This window comes from Oncorhynchus kisutch, linkage group LG27 (assembly GCF_002021735.2).
Source record: "Oncorhynchus kisutch isolate 150728-3 linkage group LG27, Okis_V2, whole genome shotgun sequence".
Taxonomy (NCBI): domain Eukaryota; kingdom Metazoa; phylum Chordata; class Actinopteri; order Salmoniformes; family Salmonidae; genus Oncorhynchus; species Oncorhynchus kisutch.
The window spans coordinates 9955564-9969900 of record NC_034200.2 but is presented as its reverse complement, the minus strand read 5'-3'; the positions used below and the strand labels follow the sequence as shown (position 1 = coordinate 9969900).

Here is a 14337-nt window from a genome sequence, read left to right as displayed (position 1 = left end):
GTCTTAAGGTGATGATTTCCCCTTCACCAGAATCTTGGAGAAATGTGGAACAGCTGCAGTTGTACAATCCAGTCTTGCCCCATACACCAGAGGTTCCTCCAACAGCCAATGCACTGACTCCACTGAAGTTCGTCTGGACACCTTCATTATGCTCCACACTCTGAGAAGTCCTCTGTAAAACGGAGGTACTCCCTCCCTAGAAATCTGGCTACTATCAACCAGAAATAAAGCCTTCTTTAAACCTAATCCTCCCAACCCGTTGTAATATAANCCCCCCCCCCCCCCCCCCCCCCCCCCCCCCCCCCCCCCCCCCACACACTTATAAATATAAAGTGGTACTGTAGAACAGATGCATAAAGCCGACCCATTTGAACAGACATTCCAACCAACCTAAGCTCCTGTCTAGCTCTTGGGTGGGTTTGTGTTGATCTCTAGACTATTCAGGTATTTTGAGTTTTTACAAAACCTTCTGTTTACTGCGTTATAGTGAACTTACCTTTATGTTTTGTTGCTTGTGGGGCACAAAATTCCTCTGGGACCCAACCAATGCTGTGTGTGTGTGTGTGTGTGTGTGTGTGTGTGTGTGTGTGTGTGTGTGTGTGTGTGTGTGTGTGTGTGTGTGTATGTGTGTGTGTGTGTGTGTGTGTGTGGTGTGTGTGTGTAGGGGGTAAGGTTTAGAGGGCTGTATTCTCATGGGAGTTTTCCATTGCAGTTGGGGCAGAGGTGTGAACTGGTCTCCCCATTCCCCATATGCTCTAGACACTTGCCCCAAGCGGTGGTGTCTCCGTGGCGGTACGTGTTGGGGGGTAATGATCACAGCACCCCCTCTGGCTTGTGCCCAGCTGATAAACAGGTGGGACCCACCAACCCCCCCCCCCCCCCCCCCCCCCCCCACACGCACCCTCCCATACTCCCCTAACGCTTCCTAATTTTACCCCCCAGCCCCCAACCTCGACCTAAGGGACCCCCCCAGCCGAACACATGGCAGAGGGGTGTGTGTGTGTATTTTGCCCTGTAACCCTCTCTCCCTTAGGCCTCCCCTTCATCCCTCACTCCAGTCCCAGACAGAGACAGTATTCCCTAGAGGGTCCATTGTAGGCTGAGTTATTCCATCCGTTCAGCTGTGTAAAAACCAACATAGAGATTAGGCACCAAATGACTGTCATATTTACTGAGGCTAACAAGGCCCTCAGTATCCCCTTCACCTCTCCTTCCTCTCCCCCTTTTTGCCCTGTGTCTCACTTGTCCATCATTTCTCTTTGCTGGCCTGGGATCTTCAGCTTTCTTTCTTCTCCCTCCATCTCTAGTCGGTGACTAGATGTCAAAGTGGTTGATCACAGTTCTTGGAACTGATCCCAAACTAATTACAATCAGAATGGCTTTAAGATGTACTGGGCCCCTGATTAGGATAGAAGAGATGGACAGGGTTTCTTCGTAATGAGAGGCGATAGGACAGAGGGAGGAGAGGGGGAATGGAGAGAGGAGAAGAAGAGAAGGGGAAAGTTAGTTTGAAGGAAGAGAGGAGAGGAAATGAAAGGAAAACATCAGAGAGGAGAGGAAAGGAGAAGGGAGGAGAGGAGACAGGAAATAAACCATTTATATGGCGTTTTAGTACCTGACGATGTGAAAATGGATTTCACTCTTTTATGTTTTGGGCTAAAACCTTCAAGCTGTATTTAAGCGAGCGTTAAATGTAATGGTGTTTTGTGTTAATTGGCTTGTTAAATGTGCTGTTTTCCTACTGAAGTTTTACAGAGCGGAGCAGAGAAAAGCTAACGTTAACCACTCAGCACCCAACCGCTCCTTAAACTCTCGCAAACAGTGGTGCTTTTTAACCAGAGCAGCTAGTTTAACACATCCTCACCGCTGGGCGGATCAATTGATTGGTGGTTGTTATTGATCCAGGTTGTGTGTGTGTGTGTGTGTGTGTGTGGTAGCCCATGGAGGTGAACACAGAGGTAGTTAATGAGCAGAAGAGTTGAAGGGGTGTATTGCACGGTAATGCATGGACCTATATGCACTTCTACTGAAAGGGGGATGACTGAACACTGGAGGGTGCACGCACACACACACACACACACACACTTTCGAACACCCTCAGGCTACTACGCACACCAGAGAAAGGGACAGAGGGAAGCAGAGGAAGGGAGAGAGAGAAGGGGGGAGGAGAAAGAGAGTGAAGGACTACTGCTTTCACACCCCCAGGCTCCTGCATACAGAGACCAGCGAGAGAGAGGGAGGTGGGGTGGGCTGGGGGGGGGCACAAAAATAGGAGACTGTTTCTATACTTTCAATATGCCCTCGGCTGTTCAATATGTATCATGGGAGTTTCACAAACTGGAAATAAAAGTAAGCTCTCACACACACACATGCACGCAAACACATACACACACACACACACACACACACACACACACACACACACACACACACACACACACACACACACACACACACACACACACACACACACACACACACACTAACCTTGATGTCATTAACCTATGGTGTGGTTTGTTCCTCAGACACTGTGGATACATCAAAGCCAAACAGGACCCTGATGAAGAGAAGATGCATTTTCAACATGGACGAGGTACACGCACACTCACACACACACACACACACACACACACACACACACACACACACACACACACACACACACACACACACACACACACACACACTCAGTAGACGTTGAAGTTCATGTCCATTGAAACCTTTCGTAATGGGGTTGTTTGTGATGTTGCTACTTGTTATGAAGAAGCGTTTTTGTGTTTCGTGAATGGCCGCGTGTTTGCTTTGCCATGCATCACACACACACACAAACACACACACACACACACACACACACACACACACACACACACACACACACACACACACACACACACACACACACACACACACACACAGAGTACACTCTTTTCGATATGTCACAGGCTATTTTCACATGTACATAAACAAGAAAGTGATTCAGGCGAATGCAATTCATGATAGGCTCCTCTTTCACTATCCGTAGGAAAAACAGGAGAGATATACTTCACCCCTTTTCAGCTTTTCAGCTTAAACAATGAGAACATACAGAAGCAGTTGAGATTCTCACCGGGAGTCACTCCGTCACGTCCGTAGGAATGTGCTCAGGCTGCTTCTCGGAAAGTGAATGCCTTGACATTCATTCTCTAGTGTTGCTGTAAGGACGTATAACAAAACACGCGGGAGACGTGTTCCATCCGAGAGAGCAATATTGAATATGTGATATTCAACTCTCAAGGATTCAGGAGCCATTTACATAACTTTAATTACGTTGGAGTTGAGCTCATTTCTATGTCGCACTGTCGTTCACTGCCTGCTTTCTGCAAGGAAGGTTATTGACGTCTCTCTATGTTTCGCCCATCTCTCTTGCTCTCTCTCTGTTTCTCTCCCCCATATTTTCCCCTCTCTCCTCCCTCCCCCACCTCTCTCGCTCTCTCTCTGTTTCTCTCCCCCATATTTTCCCCTCTCTCCTCCCTCCCCCGCCTCTCTCGCTCTCTCTCTGTTTCTCTCCCCCATATTTTCCCCTCTCTCCTCCCTCCCCCGCCTCTCTCGCTCTCTCTCTGTTTCTCTCCCCTATATTTCCCCTCTCTCCTCCTTCCCCCGCCTCTCTCGATCTCTCTCCAGTCAAACTCCCTGGCAGTAAGACCTATATTCATCCACACACTTATGAGGACCCTAACCAGGCAGTCAGAGACTTTGCCAAAGAGATTGATGCTTCCAGCATCCGCATCGAGAGAGTCATCGGAGCGGGTGAGTCATCCCTGGTTGCTGTTCAAACTACAAAAACATCACTATGCAAATGTAATAAAAGTGGCCCTTACATTGATGCCTGTGGAACCACAGTGGTGCAGTCAAGAGAAATCTGATTGTTAATTGTGCAGACACTTTGTTTAAAGTATGTGTGTTGTAGGTGAGTGTGGGGGAGTGTGTAGTTATTTATACTGTGTGTTGTAGGTGAGTGTGGGGGAGTGTGTAGTTATTTATACTGTGTGTTGTAGGTGAGTGTGGGGATGTGTGTAGTTATTTATACTGTGTGTGTTGTAGGTGAGTGTGGGGAAGTGTGTAGTTATTTATACTGTGTGTGTTGTAGGTGAGTGTGGGGAAGTGTGTAGTTATTTATACTGTGTGTGTTGTAGGTGAGTGTGGGGAAGTGTGTAGTTATTTATACTGTGTGTGTTGTAGGTGAGTGTGGGGAAGTGTGTAGTTATTTATACTGTGTGTGTTGTAGGTGAGTGTGGGGGAGTGTGTAGTTATTTATACTGTGTGTTGTAGGTGAGTGTGCGGGAGTGTGTAGTTATTTATACTGTGTGTTGTAGGTGAGTGTGGGGGAGGGTGTAGTTATTTATACTGTGTGTTGTAGGTGAGTGTGGGGGAGGGTGTAGTTATTTATACTGTGTGTTGTAGGTGAGTGTGGGGGAGTGTGTAGTTATTTATACTGTGTGTTGTAGGTGAGTGTGCGGGAGTGTGTAGTTATTTATACTGTGTGTTGTAGGTGAGTTTGGGGAGGTGTGTAGTTATTTATACTGTGTGTGTTGTAGGTGAGTGTGGGGAGTGTGTAGTTATTTATACTGTGTGTTGTAGGTGAGTGTGCGGGAAGTGTGTAGTTATTTATACTGTGTGTTGTAGGTGAGTGTGGGGAAGTGTGTAGTTATTTATACTGTGTGTGTTGTAGGTGAGTTTGGGGAGGTGTGTAGTTATTTATACTGTGTGTTGTAGGTGAGTTTGGGGAGGTGTGTAGTTATTTATACTGTGTGTGTGTGTGTAGGTGAGTTTGGGGAAGTGTGTAGTTATTTATACTGTGTGTGTTGTAGGTGAGTTTGGGGAGGTGTGTAGTTATTTATACTGTGTGTGTGTGTGTGTGTGTGTGTTGTAGGTGAGTTTGGGGAAGTGTGTAGTTATTTATACTGTGTGTGTTGTAGGTGAGTTTGGGGAAGTGTGTAGTTATTTATACTGTGTGTGTGTGTGTAGGTGAGTTTGGGGAAGTGTGTAGTTATTTATACTGTGTGTGTGTGTGTAGGTGAGTTTGGGGAAGTGTGTAGTTATTTATACTGTGTGTGTTGTAGGTGAGTTTGGGGAAGTGTGTAGTTATTTATACTGTGTGTGTGTGTGTAGGTGAGTGTGGGGGAGGTGTGTAGTTATTTATGCTGTGTGTGTTGTAGGTGAGTTTGGGGAAGTGTGTAGTTATTTATACTGTGTGTGTGTGTGTATGTTGTAGGTGAGTTTGGGGAGGTGTGTAGTTATTTATGCTGTGTGTGTTGTAGGTGAGTTTGAGGAAGTGTCTAGTTATTTATACTGTGTGTGTGTGTGTGTGTGTGTGTGTGTGTGTGTGTGTGTGTGTGTGTGTGTTGTAGGTGAGTTTGGGGAAGTGTCTAGTTATTTATACTGTGTATGTTGTAGGTGAGTGTGAGGAAGTGTGTAGTTATTTATACTGTGTGTGTGTGTGTGTGTGTGTGTGTGTGTGTGTGTGTGTGTGTGTGTGTGTGTGTGTGTGTGTGTGTGTGTGTGTGTGTGTGTGTGTGTGTGTGTGTTGTAGGTGAGTTTGGGGAGGTGTGTAGTTATTTATACTGTGTGTGTGTGTGTGTGTGTGTGTGTGTGTGTGTGTGTGTGTGTGTGTGTGTGTGTGTGTGTGTGTTGTAGGTGAGTTTGGGGAGGTTTGTAGTTATTTATGCTGTGTGTGTTGTAGGTGAGTTTGAGGAAGTGTCTAGTTATTTATACTGTGTGTGTGTGTGTGTGTGTGTTGTAGGTGAGTTTGGGGAAGTGTGTAGTTATTTATGCTGTGTGTCTGTGTTGTAGGTGAGTTTGGGGAGGTGTGTAGTGGCCGTCTGCGTCTCCAGGGAAAGAGGGAGATCTACGTGGCCATAAAGAGTCTGAAGGCAGGATACTCTGACAAACAGAGGCGGGACTTCCTCTCTGAAGCCAGCATCATGGGACAGTTCGACCACCCAAACATCATCAGACTGGAGGGCGTGGTCACACGATGTGAGTGATTGACGGCTACTTTAACAAATCCGAGCAGAGATTTCCCATCGCTGTATGTATTTCACCTGTTCCATCCCTTCAGATCTGCAAACCGTGTGGTTAAATGTTTGATTTGGATCATGAATTGTGTGCAAATATGTTTGTGTGTCACGTACCTGTGTGTGAGAGAGACAGCAGAGCGGTTCTGTTCATGAGAATCAGACTCGACCTTGGATCAGATAAAGGCTCCAGTTACCATGGCAGCCCGTGCTTTTGCCGTGTCTGTTTGTGAGTGTGTGTATACGTGTGTAGAAGGGGCACGTGTTTACTTGTGTTTGTTATTACATTAGCGAGAGTGTGTTTGGATGTGACAGGTGATACAGAAATACAGAGACAGGGTTGAACAAGCCTCATAACAGATCCTTATCTCTCTCTCTCTCTCTCTCTCTCTCTCTCTCTCTCTCTCTCTCTCTCTCTGTCTCTCTGTCTCTCTCTCTCTCTCTCTCTCTCTCTCTCACTCTCTCTCTCTCTCTCTCTCTCTCTCTCTCTCTCTCTCTCTCTCTCTCTCTCTGTCTCTCTCTCTCTCTCTCTCTCTCTCTCTCTCACTCTCTCTCTCTCTCTCTCTCTCTCTCTCTCTCTCTCTCTCTCTCTCTCTCTCTCTGTCTCACTCTTTCTCCCTCCCTCTCTCTCCCTCTCTCTCTCTCTCTCTCTCTCTCTCTGTCTCTGTCTCTCTCTCTCTCTCTCTCTCTCTCTCTCTGTATCTCTCTCTGTCTCTCTCTCTCTCTCTCTCTGTCTCTGTCTCTCTCTCTCTCTCTCTCTCTCTCTCTCTCTCTCTCTCTTTCATTATTACTCTCTTCCATTCGTTTTTGTTCGTTTGTTTCTAATTTCTCATAATTTTCTCTCCATCTTCCGAAGACATACAATACCAACACATTAGGCAGCAAAAAAGATTTTTTGATGGAGAGAAACAGAGAGAGGGAATCAGAGTGAGAGACAGTCAGACCAAAAGATAGAGAGACAGAAAGATAAACACTAATCCCCCCCCCCCATCACCCCGGCGTCATAGTCAGTATTCAAAAACAGCCCCACCGCACGCCACTAGTCAGTGCCACCTAGGTCACGCAACTAAAGAACAAATGCATATGCATGACCCACATCATGAATATTAATATTTCACAGAGTTAATTGGATGTGTTTTTTAGCTTCATGAATATTCAGCAACGTGCATATCAATGCTGAAATTCCCTCTGAATTTCTTATTAATTTGTATTTCCTCTTTCTTTGCACTCTCCCTCTCTCTCCTCTCTCTCTCTCTCTCTCGCTCTCTCTCCCCCTCTCTCGCTCCTCTCTCTCTCGCTCTCTCTCGGTCTCATATGGTAATATGAGATGGTAATTTTGACCTTTGCTTGGCTGGGTTGGAGCGGTTTGTAGAACTATTAGCAGAGTAAATCAGATTTGCTTTTCATTTCCACAGGCACATGTTGGTAATTGCTGCTCTTTCCTCTCAGAAGTAACATTTTAATGCATTGTGAAACATAAGCTGAGCACACACACACACACACACACTCACACACACACACCTGTGCACACACACACACACACACACACACACACACACACCACACACACACACACACACACACACAAATATACACATACACACAATGGAAATACCAAAGTTCATTTGGCGGATATAGCATGGAGAATCCTTTTTAATGAATATAATTCATTGCCTTTCGTGGAGGAATAGAGTAAGTGTGTGCCTGGAATGTGTACATGTATGTGTGTCTTTAGAACCATCGAAACACAGATATAGTACGACAGCTGAGCAGCGATTTCACCGGTCACAGCCCAGGGTGTGAGTGCGTGGGGGGGTTAGAGGTGAGAGAGGCGGGTCGATATAACTCCTCCAGCCCTTCAGACAGTCCCAGCTGGTCCCTTCACACCTCATGCACTCTAATCATCACCGCCGACCGCTCAAATGGTGCTCAGGGGTGTGTGCTGCGTGTTTTTCCGCGTTTGTACCTCCAGGCCAGCGCGTGTGACTCTCTCTCTCTCTCTCTCTCTCTCTCTCTGTCCATTTCAGTCCATGTGAGTTTTCTATAACAGGCCATATTAGTTCATGCATTTTGCATTCATGGAGTACATACTTGGTCCTTTGTGTGTGGTTATGAGTGAGGGGGTGCGTGTGTGTCCCTGTGTGTCTGAAAGTGTGTGTGTTCTCATTATACCCACTTTAAACCCCAAGAGCCTTCCATCCCGCTGTCCTGCTATTCTAATAACACCCTGCCTGTCTCTCTCTGATTGCTGCCATTGTTATGCAAATGGTAATGCTGCTCACACAGACGACGAGGAGAGGAAAGTAGACCTTTTATTTCCTCCGTCTCTCCGCGCATCGGGGGTAAAAGTGCCGCGTGCGCTCTCCCTATCTCTCTCCCTCCGTCCTTTTATCTCCCTCCCATCCCTCCAGTTATCTCTTTATCTTCGCCTTTATGCGCCTCACACAGTCGCTCTGGGCAATCAGCTCATCTGGAAAACCATCAATTAGGCGCACCTCGTCATTTCATCTGCCCACTATCCATCTAATGCATTGTCTCTCAGCACTTGGGTGAGGGCTGCTCCTCTATCTAAAACACCCTTCATCTTAATCTAGACCCAGTTACCATCTCCGTGTTTAACATTCCCTTATGTTTCTGAAGCTGGAACACACACAGTATATAGAGGAGCCCGGTGGCGTATGAGGTTCAGAGAGGCAATAAGAGGCCAGGTCTCTCGTTAAAAGCATGTGTTAATGAAGAGCTGTTAAAACATAAAACTCCTGGATCCATTTTACACTCTGCTGCTCTCACACCTGGCAGAAGATCAATAGGCAATCTGCAAGCCTGCTCACCGCCCTATTGCAAATGAACTAGCTCTGGAGCACTGAGCATCACACACAGATACACACTCTTAAAGGGATACTTCGGGATTTTGGCAATGAGGCCCTTCCTCTACTTCCCCAGAGTCAGGTGAACTCGTGGATACCATTTTTGGTTCTCTGCGTGCAGTTTGAAGGAAATTGCTAACTGGCGTTAGCACAAGTTGCTTACTAGCGTTAGCACAAGTTGCTTACTAGCGTTAGCATAATTGCTTACTAGCGTTAGCATAATTGCTTACTAGCGTTAGCATAATTGCTTGCTAGCGTTAGGATAATGACTGGAAGTCTATGGTATCTGCTCGCATGCTAGCAGATAGCCGTAGACATCCCGTCATTACGCTAACACTAGTTAGCATTGGCTCACGAAACAACCTCTAACTTCCCTCATACTGGACACAGTGACGTAAAACTGAGTGTACAAAACATGCTCTCTCCATGACATAGACTGACCAGGTGAACCAAGGTGAAAGCTATGACCCCTTGTCGATGTCAACTGTTAAATCCACTTCAATCAGTGTAGATGAAGGGGAGGAGACAGGTTAATGAAGGATTTTTTTTAGCCTTGAGACAATTAGAGACATGGATTGTGTATGTTTGCCATGCAGAGGGTGAACTGGCAAGACGAAGTGCCTTTGAACAGGATACCATGAAATGCTTACTTACAAGCCCTTAACCAACAGTACAGGTCAAGAAGAGTTAAGAAAATATTTACCAAATAAACTAAAGTTAAAAATAATCAAAAGTAACACAATAGCATAACAATAATGAGGTTATATACAGGGGTACCTGTACTGAGTCAGTGTGCGGGGGTACAGGTTAGTTGAGGTCATTTGTAGATGTAGGTAAGGGTGAAGTGACTATGCATAGATAATAAACAGCGAGTATGATCCAATGCTTCCCAAAACTGTGGGGAGCATTGGAGTCAACATGGGCCAGCATCTGTGTGGAATGCTTTCGACACCTTGTAAAGGTCCCCGCCCCGACAATTTGAGGCTGTTCTGTGGACAAAAGGGGTTGTGACTCAATATTAGGAAGGTGTTCCTAGTGTTTTGTACACTTAGTGTATACACTGTATTCTACTCTAGGCTCATCCTATATAACTACTGTATGCACTGTATACACCTGTTCTATTCATATACTGTCCATAATGTCTGCACACCATCATATACATATATATATATATATTTATATTCCGGACTTTCTGATATTTCTTAAGGTTATGGTTATTTTATTTTGGTGATTTATTTTGTGTGTATTGCTTTGTATTGTCAGGTATTACTGCACTGTTGGAGCTAGAAACATCGCTCCTGCGATGCCATCTGCATAACACTCCTTCCGTGGCTTCCAACTGCTTTTAAACGCTTTCATTAAATCACACATGTAAGATACTAAATTAAAGCTACACTCGTTGTGAATCCAGCCAACCTGTCAGATTTTAAAAAGGCTTTTCAGGCGAAAGCATAAGAAGCTATTATCTGATGATAGCACAACAGTAAACAAAGAGAGAGTAGCATATTACAACCCTGCAGGTGCTACACAAAACGCAGAAATAAAATATAAAACATGCCTTACCTTTGACGAGCTTATTTTGTTGGCACTCCAATATGTCCCATAAACATCACAATTGGTCCTTTTGTTCGATTAATTCCGTCCATTTATTTGGCGTGTTTGATCCAGAAAGAAAACAGCTTCCAAATTGCGCAACGTCACTACAAAATATTTCAAAAGTTGCCTGTAAACTTTGCCAAAACATTTCAAACTACCTTTGTAATACAACTTTAGGTATTAAAATGTTTTGTATTGTATTTTTGTATTTTTTATGTATTTTTAAACGTTAATAATCGATCAAATTGAAGACAGGTCTATCTGTTTTCAATAGAGGACGAGAGGAAGCTAAACGCTACTTTTCAAGTCTTGCGCAACTCTCAACAGTGTTACCCATTTCCTAGATTGCCGTACTTCTTCATTGCACAAAGGAATAACCTCAACCAAATTCTAAAGACTGGTGACATCCAGTGGAAGCAGTAGGAACTGAAAACAAGTGCCTAAGAAATATCGTTTCCCAATGAGAACTCACTGAACAGACAGACCTCCATTTTTTTTCCCTCTGGGTTTTGCCTGCTACATAAGTTCTGTTATACTCACAGACATGATTCAAACAGTTTTAGAAACTTCAGAGTGTTTTCTATCCACATATACTAATACTATGCATCTCTTATATTCTGGGCATGAGTAACAGGAAGTTGAAATTGGGCACGCTATGCCGGGCTGAATTGAATGTGTTTCTGTAGGATATTAAGCACAGGGCTTTATTTGTTAACACAACAGAGGCATCGAGCTAATGGGAGATAGGCTAAATGTGGCAACCTGACCCTGTGTGTATACGTACGCGGAACGTACACGCACATATGCGCGCGTGTCCAGCATGTGACTCCGTCTCCGAGCCGTGGTCAACGGGGTCTATTGTCTGGGAGCAGAGCAACAGAGGGAGGGAGAGATAAACAGATAGATGGACAGAGGGGTGTGTGTGTGTGTGTGTGTGTGTGTGTGTGTGTGTGTGTGTGTGTGTGTGTGTGTGTGTGTGTGTGTGTGTGGTGCTAACCCCCTGCCATCTTGTCAGGCTAATTCTCCATGGTGGAAGTCCAGATGGAGACTTCAGATAGCACAGGAATTACAGACCAATCGGATAATGGCCTGGTCTAAATGAATGAAGGACGATCTGGACTGCTGAACTGAATGGTGGCGTTTTCGCAAGCGGTCAGAGTAGACAAAACACACAGTGAAAACACTCGTCCCATTCTCTTTCTAGTTAGGGAAGCTCTTTTACTTTGCAAGCTTACCCAGAGACATAGATCGTCGCTAACCTTCGTTCAATGAGATTATATTGTCATAATTTCAAACCTCGCACTCCTTCTGTCACAGTATCCTGTCTGTCTGCCTGCCTGCCTGTCAGTCTGTCTGTCTGTCTGTCACTCTCTCTCTCTCTCTCTCTCTCACACACACACACACACACACACACACACACACACACACACACACACACACACACACACACACACACACACACACACACACACACACACATACGTCTGTCTGTCTGTCTGTCTGCCTGTTAGGTCAGGGGGGCCGGCTGTGAGCTGTCAGACCGCCCCATCCCCCCCTTTGGCACGGATCAATCCCACAGACCCTTTCATCGGCGCCTTTGATAGAGCAGTCACAGGACACACACACACACACACACTTCTCCGCAGGACAGCCTCGAAATCAGATGGCTGTCACAGTGCTATCCCCATGCTCACCATGCAATACACACACAGAGACACACACACACACACACACCCTCTGGCCTCATCTCTGGTAGCGGTGTCCTCTCTGACAGCCACATTAGTCTAAGGGATAAAAGTGGAAGGGAATTGGATTTTCCTCTGCTGGGGGTGAGGGTTAGGATAGGCATTTATCAGTGTGTGTGTGTGTGTGGCATTTATCTCAGTGAGATAGTGATTTCATTTAGGGTGATGTATCACCGTCTTTACCCAGTATAGAGCTGTACTGTAGGACTCCCCAGTGTTGTTACTGACCTCCCCTGACAACCTTATCCTCCCGCCTCCCTCACCCCCGGCTCCCCCTTTTCCTCCCCCTCATTCCTCACCTATCTCTCTTACCTTTATTTCTCTCTCCGTACTCTTCCTACTCTCCCCTCACCCCTGACAACCATATTTCCCTCAAACCTCTCTGCTCTCGTCCCAATCTCACCCTTCACCCTCTTTCCTCACCTCTCTTTCCCTGTCACTCATCTCCTCCTCTCTCCTCCCTCCTCCCTCTCTCTCTTTCCTCTCTCCTCACTTCTCTCCCTCTCTCTTTCCTCTCTCCCGGGTGGGTGGGTGGGGGGGGGGGTGGGGGGGGGGGGGTACGGGGTCATGTAAAGCAGTGGGGTGCCTGCATATGGGGGTACTTTGTTCGTCAATTTGTAAGCCCCACCAGGTGCCAGGCGGGGAACTAGACCTGTCAATCAATCACATTGACTACCCCCTGCCTCCACCCCCTTCCCCCCGCCCCTCATCACACATACAGGTGTTCATGTTCCCCCTCCCTTCATCCGTCCCCCCCTGTCCCGTTCCCCCTCGACCCCAAGAGGCTGATCAATATTCATGAGATCTCAAGACGGCCCCCTGCACACACACCCTGGCGGATTGGCCCATAGTAATTATCTCCTGACGTTTATGCATGGCCCTGATTAGAAGCTGTCACTGTGAATGATGACGACATGCCACGCTGTACCCCAGAGAGAGAGCGAGAGGGAGAGGGAGAGGTGGAAGAGAGCGATGGGTTGAGGTGTGTGTAGGAGAAAGAGTGAATGAGGTTGGTCTCCGCTGTGACCACTAACCTCTCCTGGCTCAACCTTCTTGCCACCATCTCTCTGTAGTATGTATCTGTGTTGTGTTCTGTGTATGAATGTCAATGTGTTTTTCTCTCTGTGTCCTCAGGTAAGCCAGTGATGATCATCACGGAGTTCATGGAGAATGGATCCCTGGATACCTTCCTGAAGGTTAGTTTGTGTTCACACACACACACACACACACACACACACACTACACTCTCATTATGCCTCTCTGAAGGTCAGCCTGTGCTGCTCTATAGTATTAAAACATATCTGCTGTTCGAAAGAGGGATGGAAAGAAAAAGAAAGTGTTTGTAAGAAAGTACAAGAGTCCTTTCAGTTCTGAAAGAAAACCACTCGACCCCACTGGCCTCCTTCGTACTGGATGAATTTACAGTAAAAGCCAATGGAGGGATTTACTCACAAACCTAGAAACCCACACACACACCACATCAGTAATGTTTAGAATTGGACTTGGTATACATTATTGGACAAGTAGATGACCACGAGTGTTATGTCCATCTTTCCGCTCCTATAGCTATATCCACTAGACCTTGATCCTACTTTACGTTACAGCAATATCATCCCACATAATATCCTGTTCTACCACACACACTCACGCACAAACACACAACAGCTCTCTCTCGCTCTCAGAGCAATATCCATCTACATCCCCTGCCGGTGTTTCAGCAGCTGTGGAGTAAGTTAATTAGGTCTTGTTTTGTGAAATGCTGATTGATTGCTCTGTCTTTTCAACCCACAGACTTCCTCTTTTATCAATCTCTCCCTATCCTATAGCAGCACTTCCAGTAAGGGATATGAGGGAGACGACGGGGGGGGGGGGGGGGGGGGGGGGGTAGGCGTGAGTGGGGGTTGGAGAGACGAAGGGAGGGAGAGAGATGGAGGAGAGAAAGTGGGGGAGAGAGACAGAATTATGGTGGGGGAGAGAGAGAAAGAGAGAGAGAGATAGTGTGAGTGAAAGAGAAAGAGAACGAAAGAGAGGGAGGAAGAGGGATGCTTTGTTTTTGTGGCCGATGCTTAATTGATC

General features: G+C 46.2%; 1 protein-coding gene across 2 annotated transcripts in view; it reads left to right on the top strand.

Annotated features, from left to right (window-relative positions):
• epha4b (eph receptor A4b) overlaps window positions 1-14337 on the top strand; it is a 133600-nt gene that overhangs the window by 106081 nt on the left and 13182 nt on the right. For both annotated transcript variants that reach the window (XM_031806885.1, XM_031806884.1), the window contains exons 11-14: window positions 2526-2593; window positions 3661-3786; window positions 5830-6015; window positions 13396-13457. In XM_031806885.1, the coding sequence (XP_031662745.1) occupies window positions 2526-2593; window positions 3661-3786; window positions 5830-6015; window positions 13396-13457 (442 nt within the window). The remainder of the gene's footprint in view (window positions 1-2525; window positions 2594-3660; window positions 3787-5829; window positions 6016-13395; window positions 13458-14337) is intronic.